The 24,423-nt window shown below is 50.5% G+C and overlaps 8 protein-coding genes across 10 annotated transcripts; 4 read left to right on the top strand and 4 right to left on the bottom strand.

The window, feature by feature from the left end:
- Window positions 1–254: 254 nt before the first annotated feature.
- On the top strand, window positions 255–2,330 carry AAFC00_002354 (uncharacterized protein; the record flags this gene model as incomplete). Its single annotated transcript, XM_069348507.1, has 2 exons — window positions 255–1,434; window positions 1,486–2,330. The coding sequence occupies 2 exons, from the start codon at window positions 255–257 to the stop codon at window positions 2,328–2,330; spliced, it is 2,025 nt and encodes a 674-aa protein (XP_069201751.1).
- Window positions 2,331–2,925: 595 nt separating this feature from the next.
- Window positions 2,926–5,149, bottom strand: AAFC00_002353 (uncharacterized protein; the record flags this gene model as incomplete). The annotated part of the gene is made up of 11 exons (XM_069341659.1): window positions 2,926–2,951; window positions 3,049–3,267; window positions 3,350–3,480; window positions 3,534–3,615; window positions 3,676–3,729; window positions 3,787–4,059; window positions 4,111–4,292; window positions 4,344–4,551; window positions 4,603–4,728; window positions 4,784–4,949; window positions 5,003–5,149. The coding sequence occupies 11 exons, from the start codon at window positions 5,147–5,149 to the stop codon at window positions 2,926–2,928; spliced, it is 1,614 nt and encodes a 537-aa protein (XP_069201750.1).
- Window positions 5,150–6,071: 922 nt separating this feature from the next.
- Window positions 6,072–7,347, bottom strand: AAFC00_002352 (uncharacterized protein; the record flags this gene model as incomplete). Its single annotated transcript, XM_069341658.1, has 3 exons — window positions 6,072–6,262; window positions 6,335–6,983; window positions 7,078–7,347. The coding sequence occupies 3 exons, from the start codon at window positions 7,345–7,347 to the stop codon at window positions 6,072–6,074; spliced, it is 1,110 nt and encodes a 369-aa protein (XP_069201749.1).
- Window positions 7,348–8,066: 719 nt separating this feature from the next.
- AAFC00_002351 (uncharacterized protein) lies at window positions 8,067–9,104 on the top strand (the record flags this gene model as incomplete). The annotated part of the gene is made up of 1 exon (XM_069341657.1): window positions 8,067–9,104. The coding sequence occupies one exon, from the start codon at window positions 8,067–8,069 to the stop codon at window positions 9,102–9,104; it is 1,038 nt and encodes a 345-aa protein (XP_069201748.1).
- Window positions 9,105–11,227: 2,123 nt separating this feature from the next.
- Window positions 11,228–13,387, bottom strand: AAFC00_002350 (uncharacterized protein; the record flags this gene model as incomplete). Its single annotated transcript, XM_069341656.1, has 1 exon — window positions 11,228–13,387. The coding sequence occupies one exon, from the start codon at window positions 13,385–13,387 to the stop codon at window positions 11,228–11,230; it is 2,160 nt and encodes a 719-aa protein (XP_069201747.1).
- Window positions 13,388–13,588: 201 nt separating this feature from the next.
- On the top strand, window positions 13,589–17,890 carry AAFC00_002349 (uncharacterized protein; the record flags this gene model as incomplete). Of its 3 annotated transcripts, none has more annotated exons than XM_069341654.1 (3): window positions 13,589–13,833; window positions 13,912–17,227; window positions 17,279–17,890. In XM_069341654.1, the coding sequence occupies 3 exons, from the start codon at window positions 13,589–13,591 to the stop codon at window positions 17,888–17,890; spliced, it is 4,173 nt and encodes a 1,390-aa protein (XP_069201745.1). The 3 variants fall into 3 exon arrangements, with proteins under 3 accessions (XP_069201745.1, XP_069201746.1, XP_069201744.1); XM_069341655.1 differs by having other exon boundaries at window positions 13,832–13,833; XM_069348005.1 differs by lacking the exon at window positions 13,589–13,833 and having other exon boundaries at window positions 13,901–17,227.
- A 548-nt stretch (window positions 17,891–18,438) lies between these two features.
- Window positions 18,439–19,554, top strand: AAFC00_002348 (uncharacterized protein; the record flags this gene model as incomplete). The annotated part of the gene is made up of 2 exons (XM_069341653.1): window positions 18,439–18,792; window positions 18,961–19,554. 2 exons carry the CDS (start codon window positions 18,439–18,441, stop codon window positions 19,552–19,554), a joined length of 948 nt encoding a protein of 315 aa, XP_069201743.1.
- Window positions 19,555–20,665: 1,111 nt separating this feature from the next.
- AAFC00_002347 (uncharacterized protein) lies at window positions 20,666–23,579 on the bottom strand (the record flags this gene model as incomplete). The annotated part of the gene is made up of 2 exons (XM_069341651.1): window positions 20,666–23,008; window positions 23,070–23,579. The coding sequence occupies 2 exons, from the start codon at window positions 23,577–23,579 to the stop codon at window positions 20,666–20,668; spliced, it is 2,853 nt and encodes a 950-aa protein (XP_069201742.1).
- Between the last annotated feature and the right edge of the window lie 844 nt (window positions 23,580–24,423).

Raw genomic sequence — 24,423 nt, 5'->3', positions numbered from 1 at the left:
CAGATAAGTGGCGCGCTCGGTGATGCCAAGCAAATCTCCGGTGGTGACATCGAAGCCCCTCGGTCTTCTCTCCCACTCGAAGGCAGACGGAGTCCATACTGTGTAGCTGACCGACCGCCGATCACACAAATGAGACTACGCACATGATCCGCCTTCTGTGTCTTTTCGTTTTGACCAAAGAGCCAGTCGGCTTATTGCCGACAGAGCTTAAAACAATAAACACGACCATTATTTAGAGAGAAACCGAAGTCAACATGGCGTCGCGCAGGTCACTGGGTGGTGGTCGGATTCTGGGAAGCGGCAAGTCGCTGTCTCCTTCCATGGCAGTCGCAACTGCCGGAAACGTCCATACGCGAAATACGAGCCTTCTTTCCCCATCCGAGAGCTCTGTGTCGTTGAGTTCACAGACGTCGACAACACCCATATCTTCCGAGACCGAGGATCTCGCATCCCGAGTCGCCCTAGATGATCACGGCCCTTCCGCAGCTGCCTCGGCCAGCTCCAGGCTCATGTGTCCAATATGCAACGAAGAAATGGTGACACTTCTTCAGCTGAACAGACATCTCGACGATAATCATCAGAACTTGCAAGAGGCTGAGCAGGACGAAGTCAAAGACTGGTTTGAAGAGCAAATCAAAAAGGCCAAGAAGTTCCAACCTCTAGCTCTGCTGAACCAGAAACTGAAAGGATTAGACGTTTTCGAGTCTAATGCATCTCCGCCACCCCTGTCTTCTACACCATCCAGGAGTGGCATACAGAGCCAAGCACCGCCGGTGCATGTAGAATCAAAGGTTGTCGATCCTGACGACGCCGTGACTAAGTCTCATTGGCAACGACACACTGGACATGATTCCTGTTCAGATCCGTTGTGCGGTAAGCGACTCGGCGGTGTGAATGGAGATGTGAATTGCCGGCATTGTGGAAAGCTTTTCTGCGAGGAGCATACCATGTACCAGATGAAATTGTCGAGATCGGCACAACACGAGCCGGTTCGAGGATACTGGTGTAGGGTGTGCGAGACGTGTTACAAGAGTCGTGAAGGCTACAATGATCATGCTTTTGAGCGAGACCATACAGCCGAATTCACAAAGGTCCGCAGACGCACTGTTGACAAAGCATACCTCGAAGTCAGTAGGCTCGAAAAGAGATTGTCCAGAATCACGCAATTATTGGCCAACCCCCCGCCCCCGCCACCAGATCAAAGTGCACGCAGCTATCTATGGTCACTTGCAGGCTCGAAAGATCGCATTCGAAGTCTGGAACAGTCTATAGTAACATGGGAGGATGATTCTCATGTTTCACACTGCCCGTTCTGCCAGCAGTCTTTTTCTCAATATTCATTCAGACGACATCATTGCCGCACCTGTGGTAGAGTGGTCTGTGGAGATCCTATGACCGCGTGCTCAGCAGAAGTTGCTCTCAACGTAAAGACGGGTATGTTACTTTGTCATTTCGTACCCGCATCAATTATACTAATGCCTACAGTGACTGACAATGGCTCAGAGAAGGAACTTGGTAACGCCGCTGTCGATGTTCGCATGTGCAAGGACTGTCAGCACACAATCTTCAGCAAGTCTGACTTTGACCGGGCTCTGGCTGTCAAGCCGGCCGACCAACGCGCATACGAGAATCTTGTTCAATTCGAACGTGGCATTCGACTGTTACTACCCAAGTTCCAAAGGCTTCTTGCCGCGCTCCAGGATCCGGACAAACCACCAACTTCGGCACAACTCGCCGATGCGCAGAAGGTGCGCCGCAGGCTCATCGATGCTTTTACTCAGTACGACGTTGCCGCTCGCCGTATCCGAGACTTACCAACCAACGATTGCGTGGCACAGGAGAAACTACAAAAAGCCGTATATGCACAGGCCACGAATTTCTTGCATCTACATATGCTGCCCCTCAAATCACTGCCGAAGATCATGAAGCACGCTTCCCCACACGGGCTGCCTTCGTCGCGAATACCGAACGGCAGCGGCTCGGTTTCGCGAACGAACAGTGGCAGCCCACTTGCGCAAATCAAAGCAGAAGCAGGGGCAGGTACAAATCGTCCAGACTCACCAAGCCGTGCCTCCAGCGCTTCCAGCTCACAGCAGATCACTGCCTTGGAGAAGGAGGAGAAAGAATTGAATGAGCGGTTGATCGTGTTAGAAGAGCAAAAGTTCTTCGTACAGGAGATGATAGCTGACGCGAACAAAAGGCGGAAGTTTGATGAGATGGCTGCATTAACTGGGAACGTGGAGGACTTGGATCGCGAAATTGACTCCTTGCAGTCTCAGATTCAAGCAATGGACTTCAGGGGAGCTTATGTGGGAAATGGAACGGATTGACCGCGGTGGAAGGAAATTGTGGACTTGGGCGAACCGAAGGCGCAATTGTTTTCCATTTGAGACCAGAGAGTGGGCGGCTGACACAATTGCTTCTTTGCACAGGAGCGGTGGGCTGCATACCTGAGGGGCATTTTTGGGCGGATTGAAGAAAGCTGCTGAGCAGTTTCTCGGGGCTCTTTTTTTTTCTCCAACTTTCTTTTGTTTCTATTCTCTTTGTTCTAACTACCCCCCATATATGTCCCCTCTGGACGTTGTTTATAGCGTGGCGTTTCTGGTGTTCAGGTCACTTCGATGGCATTCTATAGCTAAGGGGGAGTTCTTATTTGTTTCTCGTCAGGTATATAGGCGGTATCACAATATATCGATGAACAATCCCTTGTCTGAGCTGTTCATATAGCATTAATAGGACAGACAGCTTGGTCAGCTGTCACATGGGACATAACAGACCACTTCGAGACTCGAGACGTCGTTGAAAGTACGATAGGACAGTTTTCTATCTTCCCCTGACATAGCGACATATACTCTGGTCTAGCTGTCCGCATGTAAGATACACTGTACTAGTATCGATCATTCACCTTAAGCCGATACACGTGCGTTACAATTCATCCCGTTTGGACTTTGCTATTGGAAAGCAAAAGCAGTCAGCACACACATGAAAACACCTTTCCATACGCAACCCGAGGAGAGAAAACAGAGATAAAAAAAAGGAGTCACATACCTTTCCACCCAGGAAACTCCCTCAACCACTTCTTAACAGTGCGGATCTCGAACAGATGAGTCTCGCGAATGAACTGCGGTTCGGCAGGGACGTCCAAAATGCCATAGCTGTCCCAGTGGTGGCCTGCGCCCGTGATGAGATACTCCGGCTTCAGGTCTGATGAGTAGCGTGGGGGCGCGTAGGTCGAATGGTAGCAGATGTCTAGCCAGGGGTCGATGTCTTTTTGGAGTCATTTGTTAGTATAACTTGTGCGTGAGGTGGGTGATTTGCATGCTGTGAGAGGGGGTGGTTTGCTACGAACTTCCATCGATGTGGGCCAGTCTATCCGCTTCGACGCTTAACCCGCCGAACTTGTTCCATTTCGATGTGTCTGGGTAGGCCGGGATGCTGCTGTAGTTGCCTGGTGGGAAACTCCATGTACACCATTGCTGTCTGGAGGTTGGGTTAGCTGAGTCGAGATTTCCCTGAATGAATCTGTGTCTTACGTGTAGTTGGCTTGCAAGACTCTGGAGATCAACGACGGGCCACTCTTGGGTGCTTCTATCCATGTGCCTTGTTCGGTACAAGCTAGTTCAAGTGTCAGTGGGGTGGTTGCATGCGTCACATGGACTTTGGAGTGTGACTTACAGGTCCACATGTAGGATCTATCGTCTGTGTTTGAGGTGTCGGCCCAGTAGGAAGCTGTGAGGTGGTTCTAGTCAAAGATCATCAAGAGATCGATGTGATTGATCTACTCACCATTCTGAGTACCAAAGCAGGCAGTGTTGGCGTAGTCTCCATCTGGACACCCAGGCAGAAGAGTGTCCTTGATATACTTGGCGTAGTTGCCCAGATTGGTCCAGGCCTGGCCTTGTGTGTAGTTGGCAAGGACCTTGTCAACTGTTGTGACATTCGCAGGTGCGTCTATCTTAGTGACATTACCGCAGAAATCGAAAAAGTCGTTTGAACCAAATAGAGGAGACCAGTTCAATTCCTGCCATGTGCTTGTTGGGTAGAACATGGGTCCACCAACTATCCGATGGTCAGCATGCTTTTCTCCTATCGTAGATGAGTTTATCGTACGCGGGAAGGCAATCGTCTGTGCAAAGTCTCTGTCGTCAACCAAGCTTTCCAATCCGAACAGCGCCTTCATCTTGTTGATGGCCGCTCGATCTTTGGAAGCAAAGACATGATCGATTTTGTCGACGATAGCATTAATGCTAGAGACGCAGTCCTGAGGCGCGTATTTCTGGATTGGTTTATACCTGAGTCTTCACTTAGCTACATAGTTGAGGACTAGGGACTTGAACACATACCATTCCGGATATGTCACCACGGCATGTGTGGTGCCACTACTCGCGATTCCGCCATACAAAAGATCCGGATACTGCTTGATGGAGAAGGCAGTCTGAGCGCCCGCCAGACTTCCACCGTACAAAATCCAGGGCGTGTCGGGCGCATTAAGACTTGCATTGGCACCAGGGAACACGGCGTGCTGAGCAAAATAGGCATTGTCGGCAATTGCTGTACAAATGATCAGTCACTGTACTGCTAGTAGATAGCACACATGCTCACTCTGTTCGTTACTGAGATAGACCATATTATCAGTAGTACTGATATTAAAGGGGTAGCTTTCGCCATAGTATCTGTTCTCGAGGATGACGCCAAGTCCATTGGTAGCCTCCATGAGGATCTGGATGACTGGCGTATCATCAGCTTGGCTCACATGTAAACCACAAGGACGAGATCGTCATACTTCCGGTTTGCAAGTTACTGAATCGACTAGGACCGCTGGTCTCACCACCTATGTACAGGTACACAGGACCACCTGGCTTGTAGTATGTACTATCGAAATAGTACCGTTGCTTGAAGGTTCCGTTGGCGTGAGGCTTGTACTGCGGGCTGTTCGGGAAATGGTCTATCTGAAGAAAAATCTCAGTACGATCTTGTTCTTGGATCCAATCGGAACACGAACTGGCATATCAATTATATGAGCATCATATGCCACGGCACTCTGTCTACGCTGCACTCCATTCTTGCTTCTCTCGAGAAGTGAAGGTATGTCCAACGGAGTGGCATAAGTCGTCGCTACCAGGCCTGCGAGCAAGGCACAGAACAGCATTTTGAATGCTTTTGCTTAAGTTGCCGAGGAGTAAGAAAGCAACAGGTCACAGTGGTATGGCATGGCACTCGCGTGGCTTTTATCGCCTCAATAACATGGTTCATGCATGACACGAAAGATCTGCAGCGGACTCGAACCTCCTGCCTAAAGCTGTCGAAGGAACGGAGATAATGGTGAAGCTTGCTTGATAGCGATTAACGGATGTGACAATATAGTGCCGAAGGAGTGGATACGAGATGGATGCATGGGACACGAGCGAAACCCTGCAATAACTGTAGACTGACAACTGCTTGTGATGAGGTGATGAATAGAGTGCTATGCAGAGATGGTCCGGCCTGACGATTCACTTCAGCATTATCTAAAGCGACCTCAACTCGATTCCCGATGCAGAAGCAGCGTGCGATTGACCTTTGGAAAAAAGCAGGTACGCAGGACACTAGATGGTCTATCTTGCTGCATAATGACGAGGATAGGATACTTCTCTGTCGTGCATACATTCATGGGCTTGATTGAACAAAACCCAATCGCCTGCTTGACTGAAGATCACACCCCATAAGCATTTGCCAAGGTGAAGTAGACCTGGCGCAGAATTGCTTGACAGGGAGCTACCCCGCATTGGATGGACATGGCCTTAGGTCCGACCAGGGACACATCGTCAAGCACGTCAATATGCATGATCCTTGCTCAACGCAATATACACAATCTGGCAAAATTGTAAGAAGTCACTGTCTGTCAAGGTCGAGCTACCGTGTCAGGATAATCAAGTTATCGGGATCTGCGGCTTTCTGGGAAGGCTATACATGCAGACGGCAGGAGTGATGCCTCCAAAGCGCCGAAATGGACCCTGACTTCAGAAAAGAGGCATTTCCCACAAGTTAAAACATATTCATATCGAAGCTACGGAACGCTCTATATCATCGGACTATGCGGTATCTCTGTCCTTGTGAAATACGAACAGCGCTTCGTCCTTCGCAGCAAAACTAGGTAGGGGTATCTGACATGTTTTGCTGTACTGCGGCTGTTCTCTCGCCATCCATTCTGCGATTGTCTCTTTGGCGAAGCCAGTGAAGCCGTTCGCATTTTGCGTACCCGCACATATTATCGTATCACCCTCTATTCTTGAGTCAGCGGTTGCACTTGCCAGCACACGAAAAGTATGTGACACTGAGGAGCAGAGGAACGTACTGTAAGCCTTTAGAATCTTGCCCGTGAAGTCATCGCTGACTTGCGGATAGACAAGTAGCAGAACCTTGTCCTTGGCTCCCTGGTCTTGCTGGAGATACTTGACACCATCACTAGTGACGGTATCCCCTATCCACATGGTCCTCCACTCGCTAAGTCCATTGTCAACTGGAATCACGGTCATTTTCTTCTTTCCGGAAAGCCCTTCGAAGTTTCGCATCATCAAGGTCCAGTAGCCATTGCCACTGCCCAGGTCTAGTATCGTGCGGCCATTGCTAATCTGTTGGATGACACACAATGCTTCGTGAGTAGGTACGACACACCCAAAGTGGTGATAGAGAACCGGTAGCAGAGCGTGCGAGATGCGGATCTCCTTGGTACCGGACACGGGGCCAGCCCATTCAAGATTCTGATTGGTCCAGGCCCATACATCAAGGTATGGATTGACGTGCTCCTTTTTTAGCTTTGGGATGACTACCTTCAAGTCCGCTGGTGGAGGCGAGTAGAGTGAGTTCAGATGTTCAGCGACGGATTCACGTATCGCTCCCTTCTTGGCGTTGGATTTTAGTGCTGTCAAGGCCTTAGGCGTCGATGTTGTCGAACGAAACATGTCAGTGTATGCAGCTATATCCACAGCTGGAGGAGGTGGTAACTAGAGACGAGTTGGTCGGCATGTTACTTGTTGATCAGACGTGCTGCGCACATGAGCATGCTGTTAGACGTCTAGCAAAGAAGAGGGAACATACAAGTTGCCCTTCTGCGTCCTTATACCAGCCGTGGAGGCCACCTTGTCCTCCATACTCCAGATAAGTTTGTGCTTGAAGAAGAGTCACTTCTGATGTAGCCTTGTAGCCATAGGTATCTGATGGCTTTAAACCAAACGTGGTCCCGATGAATGCGCGGAAGTTGTTGTTATACAGTGGTTGTAGAGCCTCGTCACCCCAATTTTCGAGATACATGTCTGGATCGAAGGATGAAGAACCTTCGGTCTGCGCCTTGTCTGGAATGCGCGGCATATTGGTAAGATGGCAATGAATTCAACCAGCGATGCTGTTACAGAGACGATAAGCCTGGATGATTTTCCCAATGGTACAGCGAGTCTGAATTTTGATGACAAATGCTTGTATAGACAAGGCTGGATCTGCTGGACGATTCAAGGTGGCTTGTCATCTATGGTGGGGTCTCTAGTTTGTAGAACCACGTCGAGTCAACGAGACCGTGCTGACGAATGGAGGCAACACGGATGAGGAATATCAGCAATCGGGGAAACGCTATTTCTGCAATTGTGAGTATGACCAAGATCATACAACTTCGTGCAGCTGTGGACTGTAAACACAAAACATCGAAAAGATGTGTTGAACTCTGTGATGAGATCATCGGCGGCCCCGCAGTGAGGGAGGGAGCCTCAAGATGGAGAAACTCATGGTAGTTTCCTAATGTGGACGTCTTAGCTTCTGCCCCAGAGAATTAGTATTAATTAAAGGGATGTAAGTGCAGTCAGCTCGACAATGATTGGTTGTGCACCTGACACTAGTCCCTGAACACCTGAGATGATGCCCGTTAATGTCCTCGTATGTCGTCCTCATGTCCTCGAATCTGATCAAGACCCCCGTTAGCCACAGTCAGCACCAGCCCTGGCCTTCTAGAAAGAACAAAACCCGTCAATGCTATTATCTTAGCCGTAGGTCGTCGTAGCTATAAGTATTCCGTGTCATCCGGGCCTCTCCATGATTTCATGTCTTTCAAAAACCCCTCTTCACCCTCAGCAAACACTGCAGCACCAATCCAACGACCCACAGCTCCCACCTCCTCCTACAAATCTATTGCCTTCGTTGTAGCGCTCCTTGCAATCACTCTGGCATTCTTGACTCCCTTGCGTGCTTCAGTCTCACGCGTCTTTTATTCTGCGCCCCAGACAGTCAGACGCGCTGCAATGAGCACTGCAACATCTACCGCCATAATGAGCAACGAGACCAGCGCTTCGGGAAGCAATGTCCGCGTCCAGAAGCGGCCTTGGAACCTCCGTGGCGTGGCTGATCATGGCTGGCTCTACACCTTCCACACCTTTTCATTTGCCGACTACTACTCACCCGAGTTCGAGTCCTTTGGCCCTCTGCGCGTCATCAACGAGGACCGCGTAGAGCGAGGCACCGGCTTTGGTACCCACGCACATCGCGAGTTCCTCATCTGGTCCTACATCGTCAAGGGCGAGATGGAGCACAAGGATTCCATGGGCAACCTCGAGACCTTGAAGCGCGGCGAGGTGCAATTCACAAGCGCAGGAACCGGCATTCGACACTCGGAATACAACAGAAACCCGCAACTGGATGCACATTTCCTGCAGATTTGGGCCAAGCCCTACAAGAGCGGTCTGCAGCCAAGCTACAAGACGAGGAACTTCCCAGAGGAATTGAAGCGAAACAAGCTGTGCAGAATCATGGAGGACGTCAGCAGACACAGCGGAAAGGACGAAGAGGGCGAACCAATTCCTCTACATGCAGATCTTAGCATGAGCGCGAGCATTCTCGAGCCTGGTCACAAGGTCGAGCACGAGATTGTCAAGGATGGCAAGCGGAACATCTACTTGCATGTCGTCATGACTGGCAAGACTCAGCCCAAGACTGGTGGAATGAAGATCAAGATGGGCAATGTCGTTATTGGCGAAGGCGATGGTGCCTTTGTCCGCGGTGCTGAGGGGCCTGGTAAAATTGAAGTCGAGAGCGTTGGCGACAAGCCCGCCGAGTTTGTTTTGTTCGATATGGGCACTAACTGAGCCTTCTCTGTTTGATACCCTGATATTCACCTTTATATAGCTGCGACTTGTTCCTGTGAATGAAGTCTCTCTGACCACATATCCCGCACAGACCAATGCTTCAAGGATTCTGGCAGAGATCGAAGTCATGCCATTGTGATGTAGATAAGCTGTAAATCTTGATGCAGTGACAGTGGGAGGTAGCGACTACCTAGTCATCGGCACGTTCATCCCCATTCGACAACTTGAGCAAATCTGCGAGTGGCGCCACCATTCCTATCAGCAAGGATTGAACGTCACTCTCCAAACATGGGTCTTCTTCAGTGACGTTCTTTTCGTATGTTTGTCTACTGAGGACAGCATGTCCAGTTCGGGCTGCTGCATGAAGAAACTCAATCTCTTCAAGGAAGTCGTTGATATCTTCACGGATGTCACCAGAAGCTATTTTTGCCCTCGTCTTGGAGATAGTAAGAGTGATTGCTTCAGAGAGCTGGTGATCGAGGAAGACTCCTTCAGGCCATGTTGAATCCACTGTCGAGCAATCATGAGATACCTGCAGCTTCTCAAGAAAGTCTGACCGTTCACGAAGCCGATCCCTCATTGCCTTGTATATGACCATATACGTTCTGGGATGAGTTACTGAGTTGAATGGCATTTTCGGCAGAGTGCCGTCGGGTATTGCTGACACCGGGATCTTCGGTGATTTGGACAGGCCTTGTTGGAAAGCCAGGCTACCAGGTAATGGTCCGGACAGATCAAGTCCTGTAACCCAATCCCATGGCTCCCCGATCCTTATGGAACCGCTTTGATTCATTGGAGTTACAATTGGATCCATATCGTTGGAATTTCGTCTTTTGTCGACAGAGTCATGGCTACGGCTTCGGAATAGTAACCGCCGAGCTTGCAATTGTCGCGCTTCAGCTGTCGTTGCTGGTGCTCTCGGTCTTGTTTCATGTGCATCGACACATTGCGGCTCTCGCTCTGGCCTCTGCACCTGTCGCGCCTGTATGCGACTTGCCATCTGATCTAGATAATCCTGATGTGATTCCCCATGGCGTCGAGCAATGCTTGGGCGACTGAAGAACCCGAATGGAAAGCTCGCACTATGCCACATCCCCGTATTAGGGTCAAATTCTTCAGGAGACATGGGGCGTTGCGGGTCAATATTTCGCACAGATCCCGCTCGTCGTTGCCGAGCTTCTGGCATGCCGAATCCATATGTCCGCATGATGTACTTTATCGTGATATCTTCTCGATCGATATGCCGAGCAATGAGCTCGAAACCAAGCAGGCGGTTAACCTCCAATCGGTCCATTTCAGGGGGCAGAGGATCATCACACCATGGCTGTGGTAGGACTACATGTATATATCCCCGGCCAAAGACCAGATTGATGTTGACAACAGTGTCCAAGTAAGTGTATGGCAGAATCAGCGCAGCAATATGTCGAGAGGAAGCTGAGCCTTCCAGGACTGGGTGCATTGTGACGGCGGGATAGAGTGAATGTTGACATTGGGCGGTTCATCTTGGGGTAAGGAGTGATACTTGTGAATGGAAATAGTAAGCCAGACTCATGTGCGATCGTACCAAGAATGTTGAAGAATACTGGAAATTGTCTACTTTGGTAGATAAAGATGAGGTGAAGGGATTGGCGGACGGCGGTTGATGGCAATTTTCCGTTTGGGAAGTCACCAGGCTCGTTCTCACTTACCTGAAGAGAACTTCGATCAAGAGACGTCATGTATATTGTTACAAGTAAGGTACAGTACCTACCTACCTTACAGGTCTGCTCTTTCCATCTTCGTCAAAAGGTCCTCCAGTTATCGCTGTTCGGCACTACAGGATATTGTCACTCACTAGTGTCAAGGGTCACTCGAATTCAGTCGGCGCATCGTCTCGAAGCTAAAATCAAGTATTTGTCAAATTCCACCATTAAGAAGAGTACTTCTATACAAAACACCGTTGATTATGGAACTTAATCATGTTTCATCGCTCATGCGCCTACTGTTGTCCGTCAAGGAAATGGGTATCGTTTCCGCAGAGTCTGGTGCGCCCGCCGTCCACGACGGTACTGTCGGGACGACCAATATCAAGCCTCAATTCGAACGAGAGGAGCTAGCTCGATTTCAAGCAGTCATAGGGATCCTCACTTCTTACCAGTATCTTCCTTCAAACTGACGATACGGTTGAGGACCACCTTGTCGGCGTTCGAGTCTCTGTCCATGCAGAAGTATGCCGTCCTCAGACCTTGGAAGCGCACGGCCTCAGGTCCAACATTACCCTCCGCCTCGCCCTCCTCCTTTGGCCAAGGTGCATTCTTGCGCACAGCCTCGAAACCCGCCTCAATCTTGGCGTTGGAATAGATGATCTCCGAATCAGGGTTGATGTTGTCGTAGTAGCCACCGTTTTTCCAATCGAGTTCGTTCGGGCGCGGGTTCTTGAATAAGGGATTGAAGAGACGGCATTCGGCGCTGACGGTCGAGGGATCGTCAGCGACCCAGTGTATGCGTGCCTTACCAGCTGGGACGCTCTCGCTGTACTCGGCATGAATGACATTCACTTTGCCGTTCTCGTCCTTGGTGAAAGACTTGCAGGCAAGAGGATGCTTTGCGTAGAGAAGTCCAACAGGCTTTCCTGGAGTGAGGCGGAAGAAGTCAGGGTCATCGACCTCGCGGAAGTCATCACGGTCAATATAGATAGTGTTGGTCAGGACGACATTGCGCTTTCCCTTGGAGGCATCTTTGGGATCGAAGTCAATGTCGGAGATTTCCTCGCGGTAGTCAACGGGGAGATTGTCAATGATGACCTTGATTGGATCCAGGACAAGCATGAGGCGAGGGACCGTGCGCTCGAGATATGTGCGGATCGACGCGTCAAGGATATGACCCTTGGTATCTGCGTTCGCTTTCGTCACACCCAGGTCGAGGACAAACTTCTTCAGAGCGCCAGGAGGCACACCGCGGCGGCGTATAGCGACGAGTGTGAAGAGACGTGGGTCATCCCAGCCACGGACGGCAGGGGGAAGATCTCGAGGACCCGACGTCGAGACTGGCTTGGAAGTGGCTGTATCTGCGGCGGCTTCCTGCTCGCCACTCTCTGCGAGTTGCAATTCTTCAGTTGCATCTGCGAGCTCCTCGTCCTCGGCAGTCGTCTTGGCTGCACCGACCTTGAAACCCTCGGCGAGCATTTGAATCCTGCGCTTGGACAGAATGGTTCCTTCGACATTCAATCTGCCGTACTCTCGCTGCATGGGACCTTTCTCATCCGACTTCGGAATCTTGTGGTCGAGAGCCTCCAACAGCCAGTTATAGGCTGGTCTGAGAGTCTCGAACTCGACAGTGCATAGCGAGTGAGTGATGCCCTCGAAGCTATCGACCAGACAATGCGTAAACTCATAGGTGGGATAGATGCGCCACTTGCTGCCTGTTCGATGATGGTAGTTCTGCTCCTTGACACGATATGCTGCGACATCCCACATGGCAGGATTTTCTGCCAGACTCTTGAGCTCCGACTTGGCCTTCTTCGCTTCGGCAGAATCGTCTTCCTTGATCTCATATTCCTCGGGCTTGGTGGCGAGAAGCTGCTTCATTCTCAAAACAGCTTCTCCCTGCTTGTACTTGCCGTCACGCATGGCACGAAATCCAGTGAGTGACTCGTCGATTGGCCGGCTCCAGTGGCTACATACTGAACGAGGGCCATGATCGGGACCTCCCCGTCCAGCTTTGACCTCCTCAGCAGTGCAATGGCAGACGTAAGCCTTGTCACGTCTGATGAGCTCCACGGCAAGCGCATAGAGGTCGTCGAAGCAGTCACTACTGTATGTGATCTTGCTGGGAGTGAAGCCTAGCCAGCTGACCATGTCTTTGATAGAGGTGAAGTAGCGCTCCTCCTCCTTGGCGGGGTTGGTGTCGTCGAAGCGCAGGTTGCACTTTCCTCCATAGGCTTTTGCAAAGCCGAAGTTCACGGTGATGGCTTTTGCATGGCCAATGTGCAGGTAGCCATTGGGCTCTGGGGGGAAACGTGTCTGGACATCCTTGACGGGCTTTTCGTTGTAGACACCCTTCAGCCATCCTTGTTTGAAGTTGGCACTGGGGTCTGCTGGTGCGGCAGGTGCAGCTGCGGCCTTGGGCTGTTTGGGTTTGGGGTTAGCAGCTTCTTTGGCCGCATTTTCTAGTTTCGCCTTTTCCTTGGCTGCTTTGGCGGCTGCCTTCTTAGCAGCCTTTGCAGCGGCGCCCTTGGAGATCTTTGGCTCCTCTCCCTCAGCGGGGGGCGCGTCACCGGGGGGGGCAACCGGCGCGTCGGACATGTTGCTGTGGTGGGGGCTCAGAGAGCTCAAGAAGGCGGAGTGATTGCTCTGCTGCACAGATCTAAGCTCACCGATGATGTTGAGAGATTATGTTCACTTGGTCTGAAGATCAGGATTCCAAGATTACAAGTCCAATTAACAACGGTCGGTGAACTGAGAATGCACTTACCTTGCCGTCATAAAAAGTTGGTGAGTCAAAACATGACGGAGCTATGGACCACCGCCGCACCCCACCAGCGAATCCCGCCAAGCGATGGGCGGGACGAGCTCCGCCGCCAACACCGCTCCACCGGCACCTCGACCTTATCAGCCCATGGCGGAGGATCCCGCCGAGTCCAGCGCCTTCCATTCCTGGGGCAAAGTCCCAAAGAAGCAGCGTGCGGCGACTGGATTGCAACGTATCCAACTTTTTTGGTTGCAGTCTTCTCACACCACATCGCCATCATGTATGTCTATGCTTTCCTGCTCACTAGAAGCAGCTTGATCTAGCACACAGGCTGTTTTCATACTAACATGTCGCAAAGGGCGCCCTTAGTCGACAATGCGCAGGTCAAATCTGCCTCGCTCCACAATCCTCTCCCACTCTACCTCCATCTCTATATCTGGCCTTTTGTCATAGCATGGGCAGCATTCTTCAAGTATTACTTGCCCCAAGAAAGTTACGATCAGCACTTTGGAGGCCAGGAGTGGACTTTTGTCTATTCTGGAAGTATTGTGACTCTTCAATCACTCGTCTGGCTCTCGACTTTCTGGAACATCAACTTGCGCACTCTCTTCACCTCTGTCAAAGCTAAGAATGTGGAGAATGCAACATTGATCAAGGTTATTCCGGCAGAGAATGCTGGCGCTGCCGATATCTGCAAGATCGAGAGAGACAACTTGAACGGAAGACTCGTCACTTCCTTCCTGTTTCAGAAGCGGCGATTCCTCTACACTCCCGAGATCAACAGTTTCGCCCCGCTGAGCTACTCTCTCGACAAGGAACCGAAGCCTCTTCTCCAGGAATACCAGCAGTCTCAAGGCCTCACTTCTACCTCGGAAATCGAGCGCCTCACTCAGCACTATGGCAGCAACACGTTCGACATCCCCATCCCCTCGTTCACCGAGCTTTTTCAGGAACACGCTGTTGCACCCTTTTTCGTATTCCAGATCTTCTGTGTCGGCCTCTGGATGCTCGACGAATACTGGTACTACTCGCTTTTCACTCTCTTCATGTTGGTCGTCTTCGAGAGCACTGTCGTCTGGCAGAGGCAACGCACTCTGACGGAGTTCCGTGGCATGAGCATCAAGCCCTACGATATCTGGGTCTATCGTGAAAGGAAATGGATCGAGCTTCAGAGTGATGCTCTTCTCCCTGGCGACCTGGTCTCCGTAGGAAGGACGAAGGAGGACAGTGCTGTAGCTTGCGATATGCTTTTGGTCGAGGGTTCCGCTATCGTCAACGAGGCTATGCTTTCAGGAGAGAGCACCCCTGTGCTCAAAGACTCTGTTCAGCTTCGCCCAGCAGATGCCAACATCGACCCCGAGGGTCTCGACAAGAATGCACTGCTCCATGGTGGAACCAAAGTCCTCCAGGTTGCCCACAGCACCGCCTCCGAAGATGCCCCCGAGACCGTATCTCAACTTGCCTCTGGTGTCCCGCCCCCGCCTGACAAGGGCGCCATGGCTGTTGTCATCAAGACCGGGTTTGAGACCAGTCAGGGTAGCCTTGTGCGCACCATGATCTACTCCACCGAACGTGTGTCTGGCAACAACGTCGAGGCTCTTCTATTCATCCTTTTCCTCACTGTTTTCGCCATTGCCGCGTCTTGGTACGTCTGGAAGGAGGGTGTTGCTAGGGACAGGAAGCGCTCCAAGCTCATGCTTGATTGTGTTCTCATCGTCACCTCCGTTGTGCCTCCTGAGTTGCCTATGGAGCTCACTCTTGCCGTCAACACTTCCCTCGCCGCCCTCAGCAAGTACGCCATCTTCTGTACCGAACCCTTCCGCATTCCTTTCGCTGGTCGCGTTGATATCGCCTGTTTTGACAAGACCGGCACTCTCACCGGCGAGGACCTGGTCGTTGACGGTGTTGCTGGTCTTTCTCTCGGTCACGAGAACGCCAACGTCAAGGTAGAGGCTGATGGCGCCCAGAGTGGTCTTATCAAGATCGACGAGACCGGTGTCCAGACTACTCTCGTTCTCGCCACCGCTCACGCTCTTGTCAAACTCGATGACGGAGAAATTGTTGGAGAACCCATGGAGAAGGCCACGCTGAAGTCGCTTGGCTGGAAGCTTGGTGCTCACGACACTCTTAGCCCTCAGACTGGTGCTGGCGCCAGGGCCCACAGCTCTGGAACGGCCGACATGGTTCAAATAAAGCGCAGGTTCCAGTTCTCTTCGGCCCTCAAGCGTCAAAGCTCGGTTGCCACTGTCATCACGTCCAGTCGCGAGTCTGGCAAGAAAACCAGGGCTACCTTCGTTGGCGTCAAGGGTGCGCCCGAGACCATCAGGAAAATGCTCGTCGACATCCCTCCCAAGTACGAAGAGACCTTCAAATACTTCAGCAGAAACGGCGCTAGAGTTCTTGCACTTGCTTACAAGTACATGTCTTCCACCGACGAGCTTGGCCAAAGCAAGATCAACGATCTGAAGCGCGAAGATGCTGAATGTGATCTCAACTTTGCCGGTTTCCTAGTCCTACAATGCCCTCTCAAGGACGATGCCATCAAGTCTGTTCGCATGCTCAATGAGAGTAGCCACCGTGTCGTCATGATTACAGGTGACAACCCTCTTACCGCAGTCCATGTCGCAAAGCAGGTCGAGATCGTCGATCGCGAGGTTCTTATCATGGACGCCCCTGAAAATGACGATTCTGGCAAGCAACTCGTGTGGAGAAGCGTGGACGACAAGTTCGTCAAGCCCATTGACCCAACTGCCGATCTCGACCAGGACATCCTGAACACTTGTGACATCTGTGTGACCGGTTATGCTCTAGCCAAATTTAAGGACCAAAAGGCATTGCCCTCACTCCTGCGCCACACCTGGGTTTACGCTCGTGTCTCCCCCAAGCAGAAGGAAGAGATCTTACTAGGCCTCAAGGAAGCTGGATATGTCACTCTCATGGCTGGTGATGGCACCAACGATGTGGGCGCTCTGAAGCAAGCCCACATTGGTGTGGCCCTCCTCAACGGCACACAGGATGATCTGAACAAAATTGCAACCAACTTCCGGGAAACCAAGATGAAAGAGGTCTATGAGAAACAAGTTGGCATCATGAAGCGTTTCAACCAGCCCTCGCCTCCTGTACCTGTTCATATTGCTCACCTCTATCCTCCTGGTCCCACAAACCCTCACTATGAAAAGGCTATTGAACGTGAAGCCGCGAACAAGAAGATGACACCCGATCAGCTAAAGGCGCTTAACCAGTACAAAGAGATCAAGGCTGCATCCGAAACCAAAGATGAAGGTGCTGTTGTCGAGGCAACCAGTGAGGCGGATGAGAAGAAGAAGAAAGCTCAGAATGCTGCTGGTGCTATGGCCGAGAAGTTGTCCATGTCAATGATGGAAGACGCTCTCTCGGACGATGAGCCTCCGACTATCAAGCTCGGTGATGCATCTGTCGCGGCACCGTTCACTAGCAAGCTGTCCAACGTCATCGCCATTCCAAACATCATCCGTCAAGGACGTTGCACTCTCGTCGCCACCATTCAGATGTACAAGATCTTGGCCCTCAATTGTTTGATCAGTGCCTACAGTCTGAGTGTCCTCTATCTCGATGGTATTAAGTTTGGTGATGGGCAGGTCACGATCAGTGGTATGCTCATGAGCGTCTGCTTCCTGTCCATTTCTCGTGCAAAGGTATGTTGCTTCCTGTTGTGTTTACTTGACCTTAGCTAATTTTTCCAACAGCCTGTCGAAGAGTTGTCGAAAGAGCGCCCTCAGCCAAAGATCTTCAATCCTTACATCATCGGCTCAATCCTTGGCCAATTTGCTGTCCACATTGTTACCTTGATCTACATCTCGCAATATGTCCAGCGTACTGAACCAAAGAAGACTGAAATCGACCTTGAAGGCGAGTTTGAGCCTTCTCTGCTGAACTCGGCAATCTATCTGCTCCAGCTCATTCAGCAAATCTCCACATTTGCCATCAACTACCAGGGCAGACCCTTCCGCGAGTCGATCAGGGAGAATCGTGGCATGTACTGGGGCATCATTCTTGTTGCCGGTGTTGCCTTTTCTTGCGCCACTGAGTTCGTTCCCGAAATCAACGAGCAACTGAAGCTCGTGCCATTCACCTATGATTTTAAAGTCACACTTACTGGCATGATGATCTTAGACTTCGTTGGCTGCTGGGTCATCGAAAAGGTCCTCAAGTATGCTTTCAGTGACTTCAGGCCAAAGGACATCGCCATCAGAAGACCTGATCAGCTTGAGCGTGAAGAGACGAGAAAGAGAGCAGAATTTGAGGCGGCAGAGGCAGAGAGGATTGCTGAGATTGAAAAGAAGCTGGGCAAAGCATAGACGGTCATGTTCACACTTGGGAACTTACGAATAGAATCATCGAGTGAGTTGTATAGACAACATATCCATGGCATTTGATGTGCCCTCCTCTCTCGTCCTAACAGATCATGCACCTGAAGAAGCCTTTCCAAAGAAAAGGCAATCCAGACCTTCAAGATCGATTTGCCTGCTTGAACAAAACACGTGCTTTCTCAAGGAAGGACGGCCGGCGCTGTGGTAAATGCAACAAATGACAAAGATAAAACAAAAAAACAAACAGGACAAAAAGACAACATATCTCCACTCGGATCTAGAGCAATCTAAATTCCGTAAGTCTGATTGCGGAAAGTTATCGTTGCATGACATCATGTCGATCACGTGCAACAAAGGGACTTTCCCCGATCATAAACTCAAGAAAGAAATAAAGAAATAATTATTGCCTTTTTAATCGAGGGTAGGAGCAAGCCCCGGCGACACAAACCTCGCTCCCCGTTTTTCCCTTTTCTATCAAGGTCCCGATCCCACCTCTCATCTCCATCCAAGTCTCTCTTTTTTCTTGCGGGAAAAAAATGGCAGACTCAGCAATATCACCAGAAGGTAACGAATCACCAGCGACGACGACGCTAACGACGACGGCGACACCGAACCGTAAACGTGGTCGTCCTCGAAAATCCGATGTCGACGCTGTGCAACCACCGTCTGAGTCATCATCTGCGGTGAAAAAGCCACGAGGCAGACCTAGAAAATACCACACTGAGGCTGATTTCGCAGAGGCCAAAAGGCGATATCGCCAGACCCACAAGTCCAAGGCGAAGCAGAGACTCAGTGGTGGTGGTGATGCAGGTCGTGTGGGCGAGGATCGACAGGGTGATAGCGACGATGATAGTATCGTGGGTGCCATTCTGGCCGCGGCTGATTCCGAGGTAATTGATTGTGCTATGAGCTCTGTTTGACTTTCTTGTTTTATTTCTCTCAACTTTTCATGCTCTCTGGACGCATCGCGCAGAACCACGCAGAGACGCAGGAGGGAGAAACAGAGATTAGTATGCGTGCTAAGGAAATTTACCCGCAAATTCTGATCCCTGTTGCAGGAGACACCTCCTCCAGAAAGCGTAGATCACGCTGTGAGGAATGGGCAGGATACATTTCCTACAAGCTATCAACCGCCCGACGACAAGGAACATTACGGTACAGCCCGGGAAATCGAGCTTGGAGACAGGTACAGTAGACTCTGGATCAAGTACAAAGAACTCGAGAGCAAATGCGATCGCATGAGCAAGATCAACGAGGAGCTCAGCGAAATTCTGTCTGGCTCCATCGCTTCAATCTTGAAACGACTGGATGAACTACCTGTTAGCGAAACCGGGACCCAAGAAGATCTGATCTTCACTCTCAAAGACGAACATTCTGCCATTATTGAGAAGCTCGCGTCAGCATCATCAAAGCCCCAAAAAGCGACACTTGAAACTGGTAGCTCTAATGTGCCCGCAAAACGTAAACGCGGCAGACCTTCCAAAGCCAGTAAGGCTGCCGAAGCTATCGAGAACGCAACAAAGGTCGAAACTCAGTCCGAGACAGTATCTCGCGCAGAGAACGCGGAAAGAGAAATAACCTCTCTCGAAAACGGCAGTCCTCAATATGCTCCGAGCAGGACATTTGCCTCCATCAACAAATATACGACTTGAACGCCTCCCATATTTCCCTTCTTTACCTCTTCCCCGGAAGGCTGTGGGAAATTATCCACTTTTTTAGATTCACTATACCCGGCTCTTTACAGCCACCTCTTTACACCCATCACTTTTTACACTTTATTACGAAAGATATCTTTTCGACTCATTATGGGCACACCTACCGAGAGCGCTGAGCCTACAGATCCACCTGGACCTAGGCTCATAGATCGAAGGGCAACTCGAGAGGAATCCAGCTCTCTCTTCCCACTTCGTTCGAGTCCTCGATATATTCCCTTTCCCGACCATTAACACAACAAGAACCATCGAATTTCACTCTATCGATCCGAATTTGCCAATAGAGTATCAGAAAAAGATGCAAAACCAGCACTTTTGTCTTCGAACAGCAGCTCTGGTGCTTCAATCGTTACATGTCTGTCTTTTCTTCCGCCGTGGCTAGATCACGGAAACCTGTCTCTTTCCTCTTCTGAAGCGGGACTGATATGTAATGCAATCATACCTTTACAAATACCATCGATGAACAGCGCGAGACATCACGCATCGCTCGTCTGGACTCTAGTGATGCACCAGTGGTGGTTTTGGGTTCTTGCGAGGATTCCAAAATATGTTTACAATGACATCTCACTTGCTTGCTGTAGTGCCTTGGTCTTCGTCAATTGACATGGATTCGTATGTTTGGGAACGCCCGACGGAATTATCTGATGCTATCGCAAGTGTATCATTCATAAGACGCTTTCTCCAGCAAAGTCGATATCAGAATTCAATTCTCTTTGTTTATTCTGGCCTATTATCCTTTCTCCTTTTTGCATCTAAGATGAAAAGAGAAAGCAAAAGGCTCTAGTGGCTTTTTTGGCCCTACACCACATATGTGTATACGCTGCACTATATATGTCCCAGAACCCTTGATGGAAAACGCCATTGCTTGATCGTTACTCTAGGAACGCCTGTTGCATGCTTGTCGCGAGATTCAACTTTTTATTATTCCTCATCCGTAACACAATCGTAATATTTCGCATTGCAAGTACCAAGACCTGACTGGTGGATGCCATGCCATTGATGACACAGATGAACGTCCATGTCCCGCCGACATTTGGTCGACTTACGTCTTTCATGGAGCTAGAAGTTCTCGGTGGAAGCCAGGAAAGTAGCCACCAACAGCCCGATCGAGTGTTTTAATACCCATAGGCTTGACGTAGTATTCGCTTGCACCGGCCGCGAACGATCTTTGTTTGTCCGTCGCCGAATCCTGACCAGTGACCATGAAGATTGCACACGCTTGTAACGCGCACTTCTCCTCCAGGCCTCGGATTTCGCGAGTCGCGTCTATCCCGTCGCATACAGGCATCTGCAAGTCCATAAGAACAAGATTGAGGGGTTCATTCCTGTCGATACTGGTCTGGAAGGCCTCGACTGCTTGGCGACCGTCTGTAGCTGTCACATAGGGAATATCGCGTTTCTGGCAGTACATACGCATGATCCGCAGATTCACTGCGTTGTCATCGACGATCAGGGCTCGAGGCTGAGAACCTGAGGGCGATACAACATCGTCTGCCGGCTCGTCTGCGCGTACTGAGCTGGTTTTGTCGCATGTTCCGCTCGCTGTTTCGCCAGCTTCCGGAGAAGAATTGAGGCGTTGGTAGATCTTCTCGAGCTCCTGCAAGATCACTTCTAATCGGGATGTGAGGAATGGACCGGTGAAACAGCGTACTTCGTGCTTGCCAAATGTCTTTTCAGTCTTCACTCCTGCTGGGATCAATGTCATAGCCACTTGTTTGGGATCGACTGATGCAACGAGTCTGCGGAACTCATCGAGATCCGGCGTGTATGTTATGATGATGAAAGCTCCATCTGGAGATTTAGCATCTTCGAAGCCACGATGGGTCAGATAACTGCCGAAGTGCAACACTAGATCAGGGCGCTCAGTATCGGCTGGGATGATGTGAAATTTCTTGGGAACAGCATCGAATGAGGGGGGATGCATTTCTTTGCGATTTATCGGGCATGCAAATCCAGGATCATGAAACTCGGCGCGAAACAAAGATCCATAGTCAGGTTCTGAACGGACGAGTGACACCTCACCGTTCAGCGCGGCTGCGATTTTTGTTGCAAGCGTTAAGCCCAGGCCTGCGCCCCTAGTATGCGGGTCAACTTTCTCGTAGGGTTCAAATATCCGTGCTTGATCGATAGGCTTGATTCCGATGCCTGTATCAACAATGTCGAAGCGTAGTCTTGAATAGTCCTCGCATCCAGAGATCGTGACGATAACGGCACCTTTTCTTGTGTATTGCAGCGCATTGACGATCAACGCCTGGATACATTCCCGGAGCAGCACGAGGTCGATAACAATCATGCTATAGTCCGTCGCCAGTTGGTTCTCGAACATAAGTGAAATTTGGCTAAGTTCGCGGTCTGGAATGGTCTGGGTTACATCATGAAGGATGTCAGCCTCTACTTGATTGAGACTCTGAAGAGTCGCGGGTTGTGCTGTGCCAGGGTTCTCAGCCCAGCGGTTAAGCTTGAGCATGTTGTTGACCGTCGACATGAGTTCACGCCCGGAGTCTCTGATAGTCTTTAGATATGATGATGCTGTGTGAGAATTATCGGCCGCGTTGTCGTATGATGTGTCATCGTCCATGAGCAAATTGCGGCTAGCCAGTTCCTCTGCAAGTAAGTCGACGGAACCCAAGACTCCGTGGATAGGCGTCCTCAGTTGATGCGTTATTCCGCGCAGGAACCTGTCCTTTGCTTCCAAAGCCTCTCTCAATCTCCCTTCTTGTATCGTGCTGCAGATCATCAGCGCACATCGCTCGATGAACCAAGCATCCACATCGTCAAAAACGTATTGGATCTCGTCAGTTGTGATCAGCAGATACTTTGTGCGTGGTTGCGTTAGACACGTGAAGAAAATGCCTCTCACGGTTGCTGACGTGTGAAGCTTCTCATGATTTTGTTCCACAATGATTTTATCGATGAGTTCTGAATCCTCCCATAGTCCGTTATATATATCGTGTAAAGGTATGGGCTTGCTGCGACCAGGTACGGTAAGACTATGGTCCGCAGGTTCCCGTAGCGACATCACCGCACGAGGATAGATCTCTGCTATGATCTCCCGGACCAGAAGCTCCACATTTTCCGGTGTTGCTTGGCTCTGAACTTTGGCAAGTAAATCGGACATATGCAAGCGCTGTTGTTTGCGCGACTCCCGGGACCGAGTTATGATGTCGACCGAAATTATATCCGCAAATCGTACAAGTGCAGTCTGCTGAGCCGGTGATAATGGTTCCTGCGGTGTGTTCGAAGCGACGCATAGAGATCCAATTGCGAAATCAATGCCGTCCTCGGCCTGACATCTGAGATGTGTACCAGCGTAGCTACGAAGACCACCTTGCTCAACGTGAGGAGAGTGCTTGAATCGCCAATCAGTCTCCATGTTAGGAAGCATAAAAACAGACTGTATGAAGAAGACGAATTAGTGGGCGTGGCATGTGTACGTTCGAATTTGCAATACTTACGCCAGAAGGCTGATTGATAGTGTGACTACATGTCGACTCTCGTCGAGGAAGGATTGCTAATGGCAAACCAGCTGTAGCTACGCGTGAAAATACATGCTCGCCGAGAAGTCCGATAATAGCAAACTCCCAGCCCATGAACTGCTGCACAAGATTCAATCTGTCCTGCAATCGCGCAACGAATTCTTTGTCATCGATGACATGTCTCGTGTAGTACCAGAATAGTGTCAAGCGGATGCGCTCGTTTTTGGTCAAGGAAGGTGCGAGGTAATCACCTGGCAGTATATCGGGTGTGGTAGGCGACAAATTTGGCTCAAACTCGGGGTGCTCTTTCCCGTAGTGACTTTGGTTGGTGTTTTCATCATACGGCTGTATTGGTGTGTTTGCATGTGCAGAATCGAATATAGGGCCAACCTTCTCAGGCACTTCAGGGAGTTTTGTAGGATCAAGGAGCGCAATCTGGCTGTCAATCTTTGGAAAGTAAGGTGCGACTGAGGCTGAAGTGTCGATCATGGTCGAAAAGGTGCGCCGTGCGTGCTCCGCAGATATCGTCGAGTCTTGGTCTTGGACTCTTTGCGACTGCGAGGCAGCTATGCCTGAGCAGGCAGGTAGGCGCAGATGTGCCTTCCGAGGCTATCATGAACTGGAGTGCGCGTTCACGACATCGGCCAGATTTTGTCGTCCTGGAGATTCCTCAATCACTACCACAAAGTGTTGGGGATCTGTGGGGATGATTGCCGGCTAGTACGGTGCAAATGTTTTCTGATTCAGCCTTGACATTAAAGCCCAGTAGTGACCGTGGATTATTGTAGTTCAGGACGCACAGGAAGGACAGTCGGCTTGTGTATTCAATTTTGCTCGCAACTACTCAACGCAGGTATCAAGAAAGACAAATAGCCGGCGACATCCTGTGCAGATACGAAAAGCTTTACCCTACCTGACCCTGTCGATACTGGTCTCGACTCCACAAAACGATTCAGCTTAGGTTTGAGTTTTTGGCCCTGAGGATTCATGATTGCACTCCGACTTGAAACGATCTAGGCCCGAACAGCCACGAGGCGGGCTTAGAGACGAGGGGCGGACACGGCGGCATCGCCGTTAGCAAAGCCGGGACAGTTCGACTGATGATTATCGACGACCACACTGTGCATTTGAAACGACTCTCAGCTGCATAGATGGCCCTCTTAGCAGCTGTTCTGTGTGACAGTGATCTCTATGCGTACACTTACGTGTAGAGCACTGCTGCTTATTACGTCGCGACTTGCATGCACAGATGTCTTCTAGACCACAATTTACCCCATGATAATATCAGCGACCCGCCGAAGCATGACAAGCATGTCATTAGTGCATAGTACAG

Source organism: Neodothiora populina, assembly GCF_041146345.1.
Source record: "Neodothiora populina strain CPC 39397 chromosome Unknown canker_contig_14, whole genome shotgun sequence".
In the NCBI taxonomy this organism is placed as follows: domain Eukaryota; kingdom Fungi; phylum Ascomycota; class Dothideomycetes; order Dothideales; family Dothioraceae; genus Neodothiora; species Neodothiora populina.
This window is presented reverse-complemented; position numbering and strand designations above follow the sequence as displayed.